At 40.0% G+C, this 18440-nt stretch overlaps 1 protein-coding gene across 1 annotated transcript in view; it reads left to right on the top strand.

The window, feature by feature from the left end:
• LOC311265935 (macrophage mannose receptor 1-like) overlaps nucleotides 1–18438 on the top strand; it is a 30820-nt gene extending 12382 nt beyond the window's left edge. Inside the window, exons 8-32 of the mRNA XM_084368063.1 lie at nucleotides 1090–1244; nucleotides 1963–2076; nucleotides 2233–2348; nucleotides 3320–3468; nucleotides 3556–3752; nucleotides 4179–4297; nucleotides 4564–4636; nucleotides 4747–4900; nucleotides 5030–5068; nucleotides 8831–8994; nucleotides 9115–9176; nucleotides 10173–10270; nucleotides 10412–10554; nucleotides 11078–11183; nucleotides 12350–12477; nucleotides 12754–12771; nucleotides 13435–13467; nucleotides 13643–13745; nucleotides 14453–14685; nucleotides 15001–15166; nucleotides 15912–16073; nucleotides 16176–16292; nucleotides 16728–16883; nucleotides 17591–17617; nucleotides 17706–18438. Of these exons, the coding sequence (XP_084224189.1) occupies nucleotides 1090–1244; nucleotides 1963–2076; nucleotides 2233–2348; nucleotides 3320–3468; nucleotides 3556–3752; nucleotides 4179–4297; nucleotides 4564–4636; nucleotides 4747–4900; nucleotides 5030–5068; nucleotides 8831–8994; nucleotides 9115–9176; nucleotides 10173–10270; nucleotides 10412–10554; nucleotides 11078–11183; nucleotides 12350–12477; nucleotides 12754–12771; nucleotides 13435–13467; nucleotides 13643–13745; nucleotides 14453–14685; nucleotides 15001–15166; nucleotides 15912–16073; nucleotides 16176–16292; nucleotides 16728–16883; nucleotides 17591–17617; nucleotides 17706–17968 (3095 nt within the window). The 3' untranslated portion in view covers nucleotides 17969–18438. The remainder of the gene's footprint in view (nucleotides 1–1089; nucleotides 1245–1962; nucleotides 2077–2232; nucleotides 2349–3319; nucleotides 3469–3555; nucleotides 3753–4178; nucleotides 4298–4563; nucleotides 4637–4746; nucleotides 4901–5029; nucleotides 5069–8830; nucleotides 8995–9114; nucleotides 9177–10172; nucleotides 10271–10411; nucleotides 10555–11077; nucleotides 11184–12349; nucleotides 12478–12753; nucleotides 12772–13434; nucleotides 13468–13642; nucleotides 13746–14452; nucleotides 14686–15000; nucleotides 15167–15911; nucleotides 16074–16175; nucleotides 16293–16727; nucleotides 16884–17590; nucleotides 17618–17705) is intronic.
• The last annotated feature ends 2 nt before the right edge of the window (nucleotides 18439–18440 follow it).

Genomic DNA, 18440 nt, shown 5'->3' with positions numbered 1-18440 from the left:
ATCTCCCAGTGTGCGGCTCTTAGTCCTTGGGGGGAGAAGTCTGTGGCTGTTGGTGGAGCGGAGTGAGCGTGCTGAGGTCTGCGGGGTGAGGAGTTCTTTGAGGTCCTGGGGGACATTGCCATGGATAGACTGGAATGTGACGAGGGAGACTTTGTAGTCGATCCGAGCGGAGATGGCTAGCCAGTGTAGTGAGTGAAGAATGGGTGTGATGTGCTCATATTTGCGTACTCTCAGCAGGATTCTAGCGGCGCTGTTTTGAATGTGTTGTAATTTCTGTATGCTCTTGCTGGGAATCCCACTGAGAAGTGCGATACAGTAATCTAGTCTGGAGGAGACAAAGGTGTGGACCAGCTTCTCTGCATCTCTTAAGGTGAGTGTGGGACGAAGTCTGGCTATATTCCTTAGGTGGAAAAATTATATTTTGCAAACCTGACACCAAGGTTAGTGACTGTTGATGATAGAGGGATGTCCTTGCCAGAGAAAGTAATGCAGGTTATGGAGGAGTTTCGATTCTGATGAGGGGAACCAATGAGGATGGCTTCAGTTTTCGAGCTGTTCAGCTGGAGAAAATTATGTCTCATCCACGCCCTTATCTCCTCCAGACATGCAGTGAGCATGGAGGGAGGTGATGCTGCTGATGGTGGTGAATGAGTGTCCGTTTTAATGTATAATTGCATGTCATCTGCGTGGCAGTGAAAAGATATCCTGAAGCGTCTGATGACTTTACCGAGGGGGAGCATATAGAGGATAAACAGGATGAGTCCAAGCATCGACCCTTGTGGAACCCCGCAGCCAACAGCATGTGAGCGGGACCTTGATCCTCCCATGGCAATGTATTCTTACCTGCCAGTGAGGTAGGACTCAAACCAGCTCAATGCTGTGCCTCTGAGGCCAACAGAGTCATGTAGACGCTGGAGCAGTATGAGATGGTCAACCGTATCAAATGCTGCAGATAGGTCGAGGAGGATGAGGAGGGATGGTGAACATCTGAACAACATGTGCAGATGTCTGTTATTCATTAGCAACATACAGTATTAAGCTACTGGAAAATACTTTAAGAAAAGATAATTTTCTTCTGTCTGTTATCAGAATCCACAGATGAGCTTTGGATCGGACTGAACGACAAGAAGACAGAGAGGCTGTTTGACTGGATTGACCACTCTACTGTCAGTTTCACCAGCTGGGAATTTGGGAAACCTGCTACATCCACTGAAATAAAGGACTGCATTCTCATCAGGGGAGAGGTAAGGAGCACCATGTGGGTATGGTGCACATACTTTTACATACCTTTTATATGAAAACATCTAACATTCACTTGTTGAGAAAACTATAAAGCTATAAAGCTATATATCACAACTTCACTTACTTGTGCATGTGTTGAATTTAACATGTACTACTGCAGTTATTACTTAAGTGAGGCCCAAGCTGCGAAGGTACAGCAGGTGGACCGCTAGAGGTCACTTACAATAAATAAATACAAATTACAATTTTCAATTTTGTTATTAAGTTTAAAATTACTTTACATTTTTTAATGAGCAATTCATCACATTAGTAAAAGTAATCAGAACTGATAATACAAGGGAGTAAAATGCCACGTAATTCTTCATTTACCTTACCTAAACTGCTGTTGTGTTGAAGTCTGTTTCCCAGACTGGTTTGTGTGCCATCTATCAATCTTAACCTTCACCACTTGCAGAGAACACAAGGCAACATTATCTGACTGGGAAACGGACTTCGTCACAACATTGGAATGTAGCCATGTCATTCATGAGTTTGGGAAGGCTGGTCTACTTTATAGGTCTATGTTGATATATGTGTGATATGTTATTATTATTTTAAAAAGTACAGTTTTATGAATTTAGCATTTATGTTTGATGTTAGATTTACCGCAACATTGACTGTAATACTTCCGATTACATCCAGACTTCACATAAATAAATATTTGATGGGACTTTGTTGCAGAATGGGAACTGGGCTGACCATGTGTGTGAAGAAAAACATGGCTTCATTTGTATGAAGATGAGTGCCTCAAAATCTACTGGAGATGAAGTGGTTCAGGATGAAGGTTGCAAAACTGTGCGTTGAAGTTCATGATCTATTTCTAAATCAAATAAATGTAGATCCAAGGTCTTAATATGGATGTAGCGCCTAAACTTCCACAGTGTTGCTATAATACACATTTTGCAGCTGTGGCCCGCTGTTGTTCACTTTTTTTGTTTTTAAACAATCTAGGGTTGGAGAAGATACAGCTCGTACTGCTACTTCATAGCGACAGATACCCTAACTTTTTCTGATGCTAGCTCTGCCTGCAGGAGATCAGGTTCCTACTTAGCTGATGTTTCAAATGGGTAAGGACATTTACTTTTACACTAAATGCTCTCAGCAAACATTTCAGCAGTCCAAATGCATTGGGGTTCTCAAGCTTTCTATTTACTGTTCAACATCCCAAGGGCTCAATCCCTACACACCCTTTGCCACTACACCTAAGAGCGCACTCACACTTGGCCCCGCTGCTGTGCTCACATTGTAGTACAGTTAACTCTTGTACATACGTCATCACCTCCTCATCTTTTTTGTGGCTTATTTTGTGTCATTTGATGCCCTCTCACATAACTGGATTTCTTGATTATGCAGCGTAATACGCATGATTAGTCTTCATGTCAACCTTACCGTGCCGAAGCACACCTCTTCCACCTCTTCTTGCCAGGTCTAAGGAAGTCTACAGAGAAATCACACTAGTCAAACAAACTGGACTTTTGGGGGCCAACATGCTTGAGCACGGTACGGATGGCCAAATGTGAGTGCGCCCTCAGCCCTACCCCTCCATTTTGCACGTTCACACCTAGGGTTAGAGTGTGCCAATTCTTGTTGGGATAGAGGGGTAGGGTGCAGTGCTATGGCTACATGGCCCTCCCAAGTGAGGATTTTCAGAGGCACACCTCAGACCAACGGTAACAAAAACTAGCATAAAACAATTGCTAATACTTCACAGATGTAGTAGCTATTATTATTGGGTAGCTAACTAGCTAGCTATCTAGCACTACATTGTCATTGCTCATTTGTGCACGACAGTACCCCATCTTGACGTATTATGGTCATATCTGTTTATGTTAACACCTTTGCTGACTACTGATGACATATGATGGTCTTGAGAGCTTGACCCATCTCATAAGGGGAGATTTTAAGCAGTACCAATTGTAACTCTGTCCTGAAGGGCAAGGAAGCATTTGAGAAGTAGGGGTAAGGGTGAAAACTGGGAATGGGATTAGCCTTCGAGACACCAGAAATCTTTTGATTGTACTTGTTTAATATATTCCAGGGTGGATAATGCATTCCTTGTCAGCTTGGTGGGGATGGAACCAAGACAACACTTCTGGCTCGGCCTCTCAAACTACAGAAACGGTGGTAGATTTGTGTGGACCAACAAGGACACAGTGAGATATACACACTGGAACGCTGAAATGCCAGGTATGGAGACATTTTAACTCCAATATCTGTGACAGAAAGTGGCTTCACAACTGACATTTCACCTATTCTCCTTTGACACAATGCAAGGTCACAAACGGGGCTGTGTCGCCATGATAACTGGGCATTATGCTGGCCTCTGGGATGTGCTGCCCTGCTCCTCTGAGGAGAAATACATCTGCAAACACCTGGCAGAAGGGGCAGCTTTAACCCCTACACCACCCCTCGCTACATTGGAGTGTGCTTTCGGCTGGACTAGAATGAAATCAAGTAACAATTGCCTTAAGGTACAGCCAAGAAAAAAAATCACTTCAGCTTTAAGGATAAATTCAGATTTCATTTTATCTTAATACACCCTGCATACACTCACAAATTAATGATTGCTGAAATAACTGCTCCTTAATATTGCATCTGCACTGTAAGAAATGTTAAAGACTTACACTATAGGACTTATGTGATTGGATTGCTCCTTTGTGTGAGCTTGATGAGTCTGGTAACACAATAGTGTTTACATAACAACCGCTAATATAGTCTCTTGAGCTTGTCAACTACCTGAACTAATAGAGACTACTCTAGTATCAACACATACAAAGAGTGCAAAGACATAAAATAATAAATAATAAAACACTGCATGTCAAATTAAATGGTTGATCAAAGCTTGTTGTGAAGTGACACTACCAAGCCACCTTGAAGATATTTGTCTTGTGTTTAAGAGATTCTCAGAGAGATCTTCTAACGGGAGGACCTGGTTTGAGGCCAGAGATTTCTGCAGGACCATTGGAGGAGACCTGGTCAGCTTCCACAGTCATGATGACCTAACAGTTTTAAATGGGTACAGTATGACCTGGATAATAATAATAAGAAGAAGAACAAATAAGAAAATACAAAATTGGTTTCAGCAGAAGATGAAGGTTGGTATGTCCAGCACTGAGACAGTGTCTCTACAGATAACAATTAATTCAGGCAAAGATTTGTTCTTTTTACATCAAACAAAGAGGTTTTACACTTGAATGATTTATGTTTGTCCATTATAGCTATAGTAGCATAGTACACAGGTTGCATATTTAAATCATTAATCTAGATCTGTCCGCTATACAGCTACTATACAGTCTGGATTGGATTTAGGGCCCCTGACCCTGTCACAGGTTATGCATGGAGTGATGGATCTCCAGTGAGTTAACAGTTTTCTACTCTCATGACTGACTCAATAATTTTGGAGACTCATTTAAATAGACAATACAATTATTAATCGTTGTGTGAATACTGTTTTGTTGTTCACAGGTGCAGTTCCAACACTGGCGCAGAGGACAGCCAGACAATAGGAACAACGTAGAATCTTGTGTTCTATTCACTTCATCTTGGGCGGACAGCAGTGGGTCTTGGAGCGATGTGCACTGTGAGAAGAGTCATGATTGGATCTGCCAGATCCCTTCAGGTAAAAGGATAGACTGAAACAATGTCTTTCTCTCTTGTTTATTGAACAAGCTTGACAAGCTGCCTGCAATCATTTAATTGCTCTATTCAGTTTTCTTAGAATAAATTTCCTTTGTTTATGTTCTTATAGGAATTTTTCCAAAACCGACTCCAGGCCCCGTCGTTCCTGGTTAGTGGCCTCTTTTTTGCAACCATGTAGAAAACATTGCATCTACAGACCCTGTCCAAAAAATTTGAATATCATGGAAAAGTTTATTTATTTCCATAATTCCATTCAAAAAGTTAAACTTTCATAGATTATAGATTCAGAGCCCACAATTTAAACGATTTCAAGTATTTATTTGTTTATTTGTACATAATTTGGGCTTCCAGCTCATAAAACCCACGAAAACAGGAATTCAAAATATTAGAATACTGTGAAGAAATCATCATTTACTTTTTTAGTTTTTGCAGAAAAAAAAGAAAGAAATTAGGATCACATCAAATCAATCAAAATATGGTACTTTCAAAACGATATCTCAATCTTCAATACTTGGTTGGGAATCCCTTTGCCTTAATCACTGCCTCGATGCGCCGTGCGGTGAGGCATCAGCCTGTGGCATTGCCTGGGAGTTATGGAAGCCCAGATTTCCTTGATGCTTGCTGTCAGCTCTTCTTTGTTTTGGGGTCTGGTGCCCCTCATTTTCCTCTTGATAATACCCCATAGATTCTCAATGGGGTTTAGGTCCGGCGCGTTGGCTGGCCAGTCAAGCACTGTGATGGCATGGGCATCAAACCAGGTTTTGGTGCTTCTGGCAGTATGGGCAGGGGCCAGGTCCTGCTGGAAGATGAAATCTACATCTCCATACAACTGTGTTGCTCCATACAGATCCTCAGCAGAAGGAATCATGAAGTCCTCTAAAACATTCTGGTAGACTGTTGCGGTGACCTTGGATTTAAGAAAGCAGAGTTTACTAACACCTGCACCGGACATTGCACCCCAAATCATGACTGACTGTGGATATTTCACACTGGACCTCAAGCAGCTTGGGTTCTGTTCCTCACCCATCTTCCTCCAAACCCTTGGACCTTGATTCCCGAATGAAAGGCACACTTTACTTTCATCGAAAGGACCTTGGACCACTGGCCAACAGTCCAGTCCTTCTTCTCCTTGGCCCAGTTGAGACGCTTCCTACGTTGGCTCAGGCTCAGAAGTGGCTTGACCCGAGGAACCCGACAATTGTAGCCCATCTCCTGGATGCGTCTGAATGTGGTGGTTTTTGAATCTGTGACTCCCGTCTCATTCCACTCTTTCCTGATCTCTGCCAGATTCTCGAATCTTCTCTGTTTGATAATCCGCTGAAGCCCACGGTGATCTCTTCTGCTGGTGCATCTTCTCCTGCCACATTTTGCCCTTCCACTAGACTTTCCATTGATATGCTTGGACACAGCACTCTGTGAACAGCCAGCCTCCTTAGCTATGAACTTTTGTGGCTTAACCATCCTATGGAGGGTATCAATGATGGTCTTCTGGCCAGTTGTCAAGTCTGCAGTCTTCCTCATATTGAACCGAACTGAGACAATTGAACTAAAGTGAAGCAATTAGAATTTTTGCGCTGATTTCTTCATAGTATTCTAATTTTTTGAATTCCTGTTTTCGTGGGTTTTATGAGCTTGAAGCCCAAATTATGTACAAATAAACAAATACGTGTGATCGTTTAAATTGTGGGCCCTGAATCTATAATCTATGAAAGTTTAACTTTTTGAATGGAATTATGGAAATAAATAAACTTTTCCATGATATTCTAATTTTTTGGAAAGGGTCTGTATGTTTTTTACCCAAACCTTATTTTCTATGGCATGGATACAAATCTGCTGCAGCTATGACTCCTTTATAGGTGAGGTCTTCAATTAATATTACATGTGACACATTGTAACTCATGATATTCTTTTGATCAAGCTGAGGGGTCTAGGCTTTAACAATTCATCTTAAAAATGGGTTTGGTATTATTTGGGAGGAGGAGAACAAGTGTGGAGTCCAATGAGGGAGCATTTCAGGTCCACTTTTATTTCTGCTATATGTCAACGACATGAAATCCTGTGATTGTAATTTGTTCCTTACACAGAAGATTCAGCGTTCATTAATACTCTTTGGGTCAAATGCAAAACCAAACAAGGTTCCTGGATTCAGAGTGGTAGTAGGTGACTGTTAGGCGTGGCTCTGAGGCCACAACAAAACATTGAAAAAACAGCGCGATGTGGAGCAATACAAGCTTCTTTATTGTTGAGAAAGAAAGATACGATGGAGTGTGGAAGTGAATGTCAGTTGTGTGTGAGGGCGCTTGGGCGCTATGTTGTATGTGAGGTGCATGTTGTCAGGTGCAAACAAAACGGGATGACGTGCAGCAGGATGGAAGTCCCCGGAAAAAAGTGGGAGAGCGAGGCAGTCTACAGCAAGGGTCTAAATCAGCAGGCCAGGTGCTCCCAGTCAGCCTTCAAGCAGCCACCTGCAAAACACACCCACACACCATACATACCACACACACACAGGACACAGCCATGGGCTGGGGCCGTAACAGTGACTTTTAAGTTACAGTCAGATAATTGGTGATTTTGCTACATGGAAGGTTAAGGGATCACCAGATTTATTAGCACTTATCCTGAGTGAGACATGAAATTCTGTACCAAATTTCCTGGTAATCCTAAAAAATAGTTGAGACATTTCGCTCAAAGCCACAAATGTGAACCTCAAGGTAGGCCTGGCCGATAAAACGATAGCAATATACAGTATATCTGCAATGCACTTCATCAATAGCAATAAGACAATGGTTTGAAAAAATGTTCAATAGTTTCAGGTATATTTATTAAATGCAAACCAATGCAAAGCGAATATGCCCCAGGCTCATAAACAGCCTGTCATATCCACTGATAATGGCGCTCCTATGAGTGACACATGTATAGCCAATCATTTAATACACAAATCCTACTTGTGCTCCCTTGTGACTGGCAACAAAAGTCCGAGCATGGAGTTCTCAAAGACCAGCCCTACTCCACCTCAACTCACACAGCAGCTGTGAAAATGTCTGCTTTTCTTGTGATCTGATGCGGCGGTTAATTGTTTATGAGCTTTAGTTTCACTGCACACCGACAGGCCTCTGTCCTGGTCCTCTAGGTGTCACTCATCCTCTGGAGCCATTCTTCACTCTTTAGGCAGAGTGGAGGAGAGGCTGCTCTGCCACTCCTACACCACCCAGCCTGTTTGCTCTATCTGCGAGCCCAGAGACACTACAGTTTTGACAGCCAAAGTAGTTGGTGTGATTATCGGAGCAACTCTGACTCACCACCCATGGTATCATCTCCACCACTGGCTGATCATTTTACAAACCAACTGTGAGAAAAACATAAGCACAACCTATTAACACCAGAGTGAGTAAACAAGTGCTGACAGAGAAGAAATTGTGAATAAAAATAGGAAAGGTTAGTCCACCGGTATGGCAGTATTTTAATTTACACGCCATTAAAAGCATCGATAATTATCAATAACGACCTACATGAAACTTCACCATCGTGATAGTCTTTTCAACCATATCGCCCAGGCCTACCTCATGGTAGCACTGGAGAACATGTTGGGGCATTACCAAAGCCAGTAGGATACATCAACTGGGAATTATGAAGGTTTTTAGAAAATGTTGTGCCAATCCATCGGGTAGAAATTGAGACACTTCACTGGACAAGTGAAAACCCTGACCTGCTGGTGGCGCTGCATAACAAGTCAGGGGATGACTAAAGTGAGTCGGATTCAGCTTTTGGGGAGCATAAAACCATTTGATAGTGATTATTTATTTCTGTGGAGACCAAAGTGGTGGACCTGCCAGCCAACCTATTTTGCCATCCATAGAGCCTAGCATGGCTGAAAAGCCACTGAAAATCTGTTCTTTTAACGTGTTTACAGACTACAATGTGACATCAGACTCGTGGCTAGAATGGAATGGGAATCAGTATTATTTTGAGACAAGTCAAGCGCCCATGGAAGAAGCTCGTCGCTCCTGCCAAAACATGCATGGTGACTTGGTAACAATCAACAGTGAAGCTGAGAGTATCTTCATATGGAAACGGGTAAGCAGTGATATTTATACTACATTAGTGACATTGCTCATCCGCCAATGACACTTAAGTTTAGAACATACTTCAATGTAAGTACTGCTAATTTTACCATGTGCCCGTCTGTGTGTTTAGATATCCAGATATAATTTGATTTTCTGGATAGGCCTGACTGTAGATCTTGATGAAACATATGGGTGAGTAAGAATGAAATAATGAAAAATTTATTTAATGAAAATGAGAAAAGGAGTCAAGTATCAAATTGATGTTGCATAGATTCAAATAAGAGCCATTAAATAATATTAGCAAAATCCATGAAAACATGAAAAAATATTATAACACAATATTACTGCTCTTAACACTTTATTAGTGTGTGTATACATGTTTCTTAAATGCGGGGAAAGCCACTCATAATCGGCTGTTAACTCTTTTCACATTGCTAGGAGATGAGTTTTTTTTTCTTGTGTGCCATTCATCATCACAGATGCACAGGAAAAACAGGGAACAGTGTAAAGCAGCAGATCATCCTCATCAGAATACAATATTCTGAATTAGACACATCCGTTTTTCCGGAGCTGATAACAGAAGTTGCTAAGGAGTGAGACATCTTGCTTCTTTCTGATCTCTATAATATACATTCAGAGCTGGTCCTGACCTCCCTGTGGCCCTAAGCAAAATTCTGATAAGGAGCCCGCATACCAGACGTGTAAGCCATGTAAACCTTTGCCATTGCAGCACAGTCACAAGTGACACCCCTAGTGCTAGTAGTTGCTACTTTTGCTACCTTTTCTATAAGAATGTTTCATCCTTTATGGGTTCAGGAAACCCTACTTTCTAAGCCAAATGAACATTTTAAAAATCCTCTTGGATTAGCTAAAGAATTGAAAAAGGGAAGCTTAAAAAGTGAAGAAGTTGACTTTTAGGATATGTTTTTCTCACAGGACTGCCACATAATGAACATCTGATGACCTGATGAAATACGATGCCAGCTCAGCAGTGTATAAAGAAGTTGAAATGAGCTCAACATTAAAAAATCTACAGCAGTGAAATGACACATACACATTAATGGAGTAGTAATATTAATCCCCAAAAAATGTGATATATTAGGAAAACACTGACAGGGAATCAATCCCCAGGAAACTTTTTTAAGTAATTAATTAATTTTTAAGCAATTTTATTTGTGTTCCAAAAAGGTGGATGGATGGTTCACCAGTGGTGTTTCAAAGGTGGGAAGAACGTCAACCTCGTTTCGAGAACAATGATGAGAATTGTGCCGGCATGCCCTCTACGGGTGAGTAATTTAAATTGATAAATCTTCAGTGGCATACTTTCAGATGATTTATTAATTTAATTAAGAATTAATTTAGATGTTAAATGTAAACATGCATATTCTTGTTTGCCAAAATATTTAATATTTTTGGTTATCTCACAGGGTTCTGGCATAATTATAATTGTGGGAATGACCACAGTTATATTTGTAAACGCAGTAGCACACCACCTGCTAATGCCACTGTAGCACCAACAGTTTCTCCCAAGGGTGGATGTCCACAAAACTGGAAAAAATTTGACTCGAGGGTCAGTGGAGACTTTTAGATTTAATATTTGTTTGGCATGATGGGAAAAGAGTGGTGTCACAATACTGAAATGTCTAACTTGATATGATACCTTGAAAAATATCAATATTTGACACAATGTTTGATATCACAGGGAAAAAATGACACAACATTGAGGGCAAAAAATGTTTGTTTTGAATAAAAGATAAGTTTAACAAGGCTTGTGTGCTGTGTTTTGAGCACAACAACATTTTGGATAAATTATTTCTGACCATAGTCAGAAGACTGTGAGGAGGCGGGCCTATGTGTACACACTGCAGCAGTTTGTATGTCGACTCATTTTCAAGCGGAAAAGCACAACTGGTAGCATTATTGAATTTTTGAAAAATGAGTACTTTAACAGTTTCAAATATTCAGTATCAATATTTGACAACACTAATAAAACTGATGTTTTATAAAATATTGATCTATTTGTGAATAGAAATTAAACTACTGCTCTTTTAAGATATCACACACAGCATTTAATTTTTTTTCCCCCCCTATAGTGTTATAACATCGTTGATAACCAGAATGTGACATGGGTAGAAGCAAGGACACAATGCCAAAAAATGGGAGGAAATCTGGCATCAATTCCCTCAAAACGAGTACAAGGTTTGTTTTGTGATCGATTTTTCTGGACAATATCACATTCCAGAGAAATGCATATGGTGCATATTTCATGAAAATGCAAATATCTGCTGGTGTTAGGCCTGGGCGGCATGGCTTAGGTGAAAAAAAAAAGTTGAATTCAACATCTTTATTTTGAATTAGACCACTTTATCAAGGCCCACAGAAGAAGAGGTAGACTGGGACAGAGGCCGAATGGGTCGGTGTGTCTGCTGGCAGGGCTGCGGGTTGTAGGCTGTTTTTCAGGCAGAGTAGAGCTGGTCTGCACTGCAGTGGGATCCATAATAAGGCCTTATACTCCACATTCTTCTGTTGTTGTCAGTGGCGATGGTGCAACCGAACTACACACCTATTAAAAGATTGGCAGTTTGCATGTCACTTGTAGCACCTAGTGATTTGACAGGCTGTTTAAATGGGCCAGGGAGCGAGCACACGTGGGATTTGTGTGTTAAATGATGGGCTGTTCACATGTCACTCGTTGCTTGCTCCATTATCAAGGGTTTGACAGGCTGTTCATAACTCGTGTAGGCCTTCCATTTGTCATGCATACACGTGAAACTATAGAACATTTTATCAAAATATTTTCTTTTTCCTATCGATGATGTGTCTTTCTGCGATATATATCGCTATCGTTATATCAGCCAGACCTACCTGGTGTCAAAAAAAAAGTTAGCCAGACACAATGGGCCTGATTGTTGAAAGGTTATACACATTAAAAACTGTCCTGAAGTCCTAATGTGTATATGGATATGTACAGTATAGAGTATGTTGGACCTTGAAACTTTTGGCAGTCAGGGTCTGCCAGTACGACCGAATGCTTTTTACAATAAAATGATACCCAGAGTGCACACTGTTTATACTGACAGAATGTACAAATCCTAGTGTGCAGAAGTTTATTTTACATATGATTTTTGTCAAGGTGATCGGTGGAAACTTTTGTTCTCACAGTAGAAAGCTTTAAAATGCTCAATTGAAATATGTTATGTCCATGTCAATGAAGTGTGGACACAAAACCAGAGAAAACACAAGAGAAATATGTAGATCAACAGAGAGCAAAGAAAAGAAACAAGAATTACTGAATGACACAAACTGTATATACTTGACAAATGTTATTGTAAGCCTTTAATAATCAAAATGTGTTACATTTTCAGCATTTTTAACTGCTGCAATGATAGAGGCACCAACAACAGACCTGTGGATCGGTATGAATAGTAGAAATGAAAGAGGATATTACTGGACTGATGGGAAACCAGTGCGATACATCAACTGGGGGTTGGCAGTAAGTTACTTACTTGTTTTTTGTTTTTTACACTTTCTGTCATGAAAATAAGAGTGTGTTTTTCTATTGTTGAAGCACCACACTGACGACCGCTATACAAGATGTTTAACTTAACTGTTCTTGAGGCGTATGTGTGTTAACTTAGGGCCTAAACAGCTATGGTTATGCCTCAAGTACACACAACCGTGTTTTATGTATCTGTACTATAATCAGTGCTTATTATCAATTTTTTGCTGCATTGCTAAATAATTCTGACATCTTGATTTTCTATTACAGGGGTTTAACCGTCATCAGGTAACACTTTTATTGTAAATTTGATTGTAATAACCTGTCATTTGTCTTGACTTGAAGACAAATTACATGACTTTGATGACGTACTGGTGTTATAACTCTGATACACAAACATTACTCTGAATTTTTAAGAATTATTGACACACTAGATTAGGACCCAAATGCACGACTCGAGACAATTAAGATTAAAAGTCTTATTGAAGACGAGTACAGTACACAGTAGATCAGTCAGCGAAGCAAACAGAGGAGGGGTCAAGCAGAGGCATAAGTCAGGATCAAAAACAGGGTGAAAAACACTGGGAGGCTATCGCTGGGAGAAACGCTGGAACACTTGCTACAGGAGATAAAGACGAACTGGCACTTAATACAGGGAGCTCACAGACTATAAACACAAGGGAGATGGGGACAATGAGACACAGGTGTAGTACTTTAGGGAGGGTCGGACAATCACAGCGGTGGGAAAACACACAGGGATAGGGAAGGATCTGAAACGAGAGGGGAATTAGACACCCCAATAAAACAGGAAACAGAACTAAAAGACAACAAAAACAAAGGTATGACCTGGAGGGAGACGAGACATGACAATTGTATTGCATGTGTATTGTTTTGTAATATTTTTTCTTTTGGTGTATTCATATTTTCTAACATCTTGACTCTACATTGAAGGTGTATGACAGACATCGATACCTGTATGAAAAGGTAATACTTTCTTGACACAGTGTAATGGGAAAAACAACTAAATGTATCAAGTAATAATGTATTTGTCAAACTGTACGCACTCGGGGGAACAAAAAAAATCTGTGGAAGTGTGGAATAATAAGTATCATGAGTCCTTCAATATGACCCTTGACCTCACCGTTCCTTTTTTCACCAGAGAGAGTGTGCTTGGATGACTACGGATCCCAAAATAGGTGTTGGGAGATGGTCAAAAAGGTCCTGCAATGAAACCGCTGGATTTGTTTGTCATCGAAATATTGGTGAGCTTAAGTTCTGCTCTTTCTCTTATATGTCTTTCCTATGGCCTAAAATAATTTCAATAGACTAGAACTGGCACAGTATAGAACTCACACCATTTGTATTTGCTACATAAAGGGTTTGCCAAAGGATGCAAATCCTTATTAATTCAGTTATAACGTGATAATTTATATTGTTATTATATCTCACTAACATGATTTTATTAAGCTTCATGACATTGTGATCAGTATGTTTACAGTAAGGAGGATTTTAAAATGCATGGGGCTGTACAGAGGAAAGAATCAGTCCTCCTCCTTCTGGAGGTAGCATCATTTCTCACTGACCATGGAAACAAGCAATCCAGCAACCTAGCAGTTTGCCTTTGATAGTGATCAATAATCAAAAAAGATAATGGCAGCAACACCGTTTGACTGTATATGAGCATAATGCTCTATTTAACTGGAGGAGGAGGAATCAACTGCGTCTCAACTGATAATTTCTTGTGTCAGTGTATTTTTATTTTTTATATTGTTATGAATTTAACAATGCAAATTTAAGATGTGTTGTACTGTATTTTAAACTGTACAGTATATTCAAACTGGTTGTTTTTGAATAAAGTGGGTCATTTTTCTCAGGAAAAAGGAAAATAATAGTAAGCATCTATGCACCAGAGCCCCGACCTTTACATGAATGGGAAAACTAATTTTGTACAATTTCTAACCCTGAACAGACTCTTCTTTACCGGACACCCCTGAACCAACAACTTATACCAATTATGTCAGAGTACTTAATGACTCCATCAAGGCTGTTACTCTACCAATGACCTGGTATGATGCCAGGGTACACTGTGAAGGTGATGGTGCCCAACTGGCTAGCCTGCGAAATGAGTGGTCACAGGCCTATGTTGAGCTTATGCTTTTGAATGTCGGAGCTCCTCTGTGGATTGGACTGAACAGCGCAGAGGTACAGGACAGGAAGCCTCTCAAAGTGCACATAGCAAATATGACTCATTTCTGCTTGTAACTTTAAACTTTTGCTGACTACTGTAAATGTAAAAGCAAAAATGTATATATAAAAGAAATATGTTATTGATAGCTTTTAAAAGCTAAACTTCTTCTTTGCTTTTGTCCATGACATCTAGCATAAAATCCTAATAGGGCAGCATTGATGTACTTAAGTTAATCATTTGTTATAAAAATCACAAGGTTTTCACAACTCCTTGAAAAAACAGTCTGAATGATTGATGTTAATTGCAGTTTCAACCATCTTTGCTTTCAGACTGGAGGATATTTCAGATTTATTGGAGGCTGGCGTATCACCAGAGCCAACTGGGATTTAGGGGAACCAAGAATGGACCAATCCTGCGTGTATGTGAATGAGGATGGAACATGGAGGACTGCTGACTGCAATCGGAAAATTAAGAGCATTTGTATGAAGACAACAGGTAGGACTCATGTATATTTAGATAAAAAAGATTTAAAAAAAGGATCACCATCCTCTTTGCTGTGGTGTGCTGGGGTGCGGGCATCAAAGCGAAGGCAGGGTCTGTTGTTGGCTCTAAGCCTGTCACCCTGGAGGAGGTGGCAGAGGACAGGATGCTGGCAAAACTGCTGGCAATCATGGGCAATGTCTCTCACCCCCTCCAAAAAACTCTGGACAAGCTTAAGAGCAGCTACAGCAACAGAATCATTCAACCCTGCTGCCTAAAAGAACGGCACAGGAAATCGTTCCTTCCTGGTGCCATCAGACTTTATAATGCTCACTCCATAACACTCAAATAACGCGCTTTTAATTATTATTACTGTAGACCTTATCGTCTCGCACCATATGTTCCTCTTACCTTTTCTCTTCTACCTCAGTATTTTATTTTATTTTATTTTATGGCTACTTAAGCATTTTATTGTATATAGTACTTTATTGTTTCTATATTTGCCCTTGTATTTTTTTTTATTGTATTTGTACTTGAATGTACCTTGTATGATAACCTAATTTCTCTTCGGGGTTTAATGAAGCTACCTATCTACCGACCTACCTACCAAACCAACCATTGTGTTTGTTTGAGATGTGATCTTGTTTTCTCATTGACGTCAAATTGGTGCTTACGTCAGTGAATTGAATTTGAAACCGTGCACTATACAGTCATTACTTTATCCCAGTGTCATCAATATCAATGTCTCTCTCATTCACAGATGTGCCACCAACAGAGTCAAGCGTTTTCCCAGGATTTTGCCCTGATGACCACGATATATTTGGCCAGAGATTCAGCTGGCTCCCATTTAGGGGTTATTGTTACCTCTTTCTCAAAAGACGTCTTGATTGGCCATCTGCATCTGCCGAGTGTGCAAGAGAAGGTAAGTATTTTTTGAGGATTGTCTAATAGATATTCTCAGTCACTCAGCTGTGCTGAGCTTTAACTAAAGACTGTTATTTTATTTGTTTGATTGTTTGTAAAGGTGCAGCTCTTGCCAGCATTGAAAATCCAGATGAGCAAGAGTTCATTCACAGCAATATCCAAATATTTCAAGACAGCGAACAAGCATTCTGGATTGGCTTGTTCAAAACTCGTAAAGGTACATACACATTGTCTGTTCTCAATGAAAGTAACATTAAGCTTGATAGTTACCATGAAGATGGAGCTCTGGTAATCGTGGTGGTGAACATAGGAAAGCATTAACCATCTTAAGTAAAGTATATTTCCCTGACTTTGGTTATGATTAAAACAGGCCTAAAAGGAGACAGATCATTCAATTAAGGAAGATATGCATGCAGAAATGCTTATGCTGCTCTGTGTAGCTGTAAGGTAGCTGCTAATATTTCTTTTTTTTTTTTCACAATGAAAATAATGTTAGATAGAAAGGTTTGGTTATAGGTTATACATGTACATTTGGAATCCTTTTTCTGTTGACATCAAAAGAAAACACAACTCATATCAAATTACAGTACCGCTTTATCTGGTACAAAAAACAACCACTGAGATAACATACTGAATTTCTATTTGTCTCCAGACACGTGGCTGTGGTTAGATAAAACAGCCATGGACTACAGTAACTGGGAATTGCGCGGCTCTTTTGGCAGCAGGTATGGAGCAGTTAGAGCTAGAGATGGAAAATGGACCAGAAACAATGGCGGCAACAGAGGATATATATGCAAAATCCCCAAAGGTGAGACCATTATTACAACTGTGCCATCTTCCATCACTGATCAGTCATCAGCCACTGAGTCATCAACTACTGAGCCCTGTATCATTGTAACCTTTAAAAACTAAAAGACACCGAAGACCACAAAAAGTAGTGTGTCCCCTTGGGGTCGCTGTAAGGACAAGAGTTGTCGGCATCTGTTACATGTAGACGTATTCCAGACGTTCGATTACATTGGTGGCAGCAGTGCTTCTTTTCTGTGGGCAGCTGTTAGTGGGTTTTCTTAGCTTAGCTTCATCAGTATAGCTAGCCAGTTAACTTTGTTTACATTTTCTGAGGCTAAACACAGCTAAGTTATGGACATGTTGTGCAGAAATGAAGGCCCTTTTAAACCCAACATGGGGATGTATGTCGAACGCTTGCCAGGCAAGGATGTGACAGTAGATCTAGACACTTCTACACACTGAATGGGTCATAAGTGATGATTGAGAGAGATTATTCTTGTATGAGTCTGTCTATAAATTTAAATTGTAGGATAATCCGACATGGTGTGCCTTTAAAGTAATGTCTGTACAATGACATAGATGTCCAACAGAAATAGTGTCATAACTTCCAAAATAAGATATATGTTTAGCAATTGGTTTTGATATTTGGAGCATAATGTTGATAAAAGGATACAGAAATTATACACCTATTGTAAAGTTTTTTCGTCGTGTTTGTTTTCTTTCTAGTATTACGACAAGCACCAACAACAGCTGGTAAGTTATATATCTCTATACTTGTTACTTGTATGATAAATAAAATATATTTCTTCTGGCTCATCATCTACATTTTGAATCTGTACAGTAAGTCCTCAGGTGGATCCTTCAACCCATGGCAACATCATTTTGACAGTTGGGCTGGTCCTAAGTGCGATTATCATCGTTATCGGCATTGCCTCAATTCTCTTCAAGAAGTCTGGCCGCCGCTTCCCAATCCCTAGAAAGTTCACAACCTTCGACAACCCACTCTTCTTCAGCAACGAGCGGTCCAGGTCTAATGTGGTCGACAAAAATCAACTGGTAGTAAATGAAATGGAAGAGAACCCTGCGCCTGCTGCAACTGTGTGATTTAAAAATACCAGCAGAAATTGCCAGGGCACACAATCCATCCTGGACAGAGGATTGATGTGATTATCAATTTTATGACCAAGAATTTTATGATATGTTTTGAAATTAGAGGTTTCATTCAGTGGTATCTATTTGTAATCATTTGATTGTGTTTAACTGTATATTTGCTAACAAAAAATGTACTGATTGATTGAATGTATAGGTCTGGTTTAGGCCCTGTTGATTGATATTTCTTTGCTGTCTTTGATTGTTTGTCTTTTTTTAGGGAAAGTACATAATATTATAATACTGTGGTCACGACTTGTTAACAGTGCCCACAAGTGGCCAAAATCAGTTATTGCAAGTTGACATACATTGACTTTAATATGTAGGCTATATACCAATCAAGCAGCTGGGTTGCTTAGCTGAGCACAAAGACTGTAAACAGGACAAATGGCTGGCTTGATACACTGGCCATACACTGGCATTTTGT

This window comes from Pagrus pagrus (assembly GCF_965226575.1).
Source record: "Pagrus pagrus genome assembly, chromosome: 12".
Lineage (NCBI taxonomy): Eukaryota > Metazoa > Chordata > Actinopteri > Spariformes > Sparidae > Pagrus > Pagrus pagrus.
The sequence above is the reverse complement of the archived record's forward strand: the minus strand, read 5'-3'. Positions and strand labels throughout refer to the sequence as shown.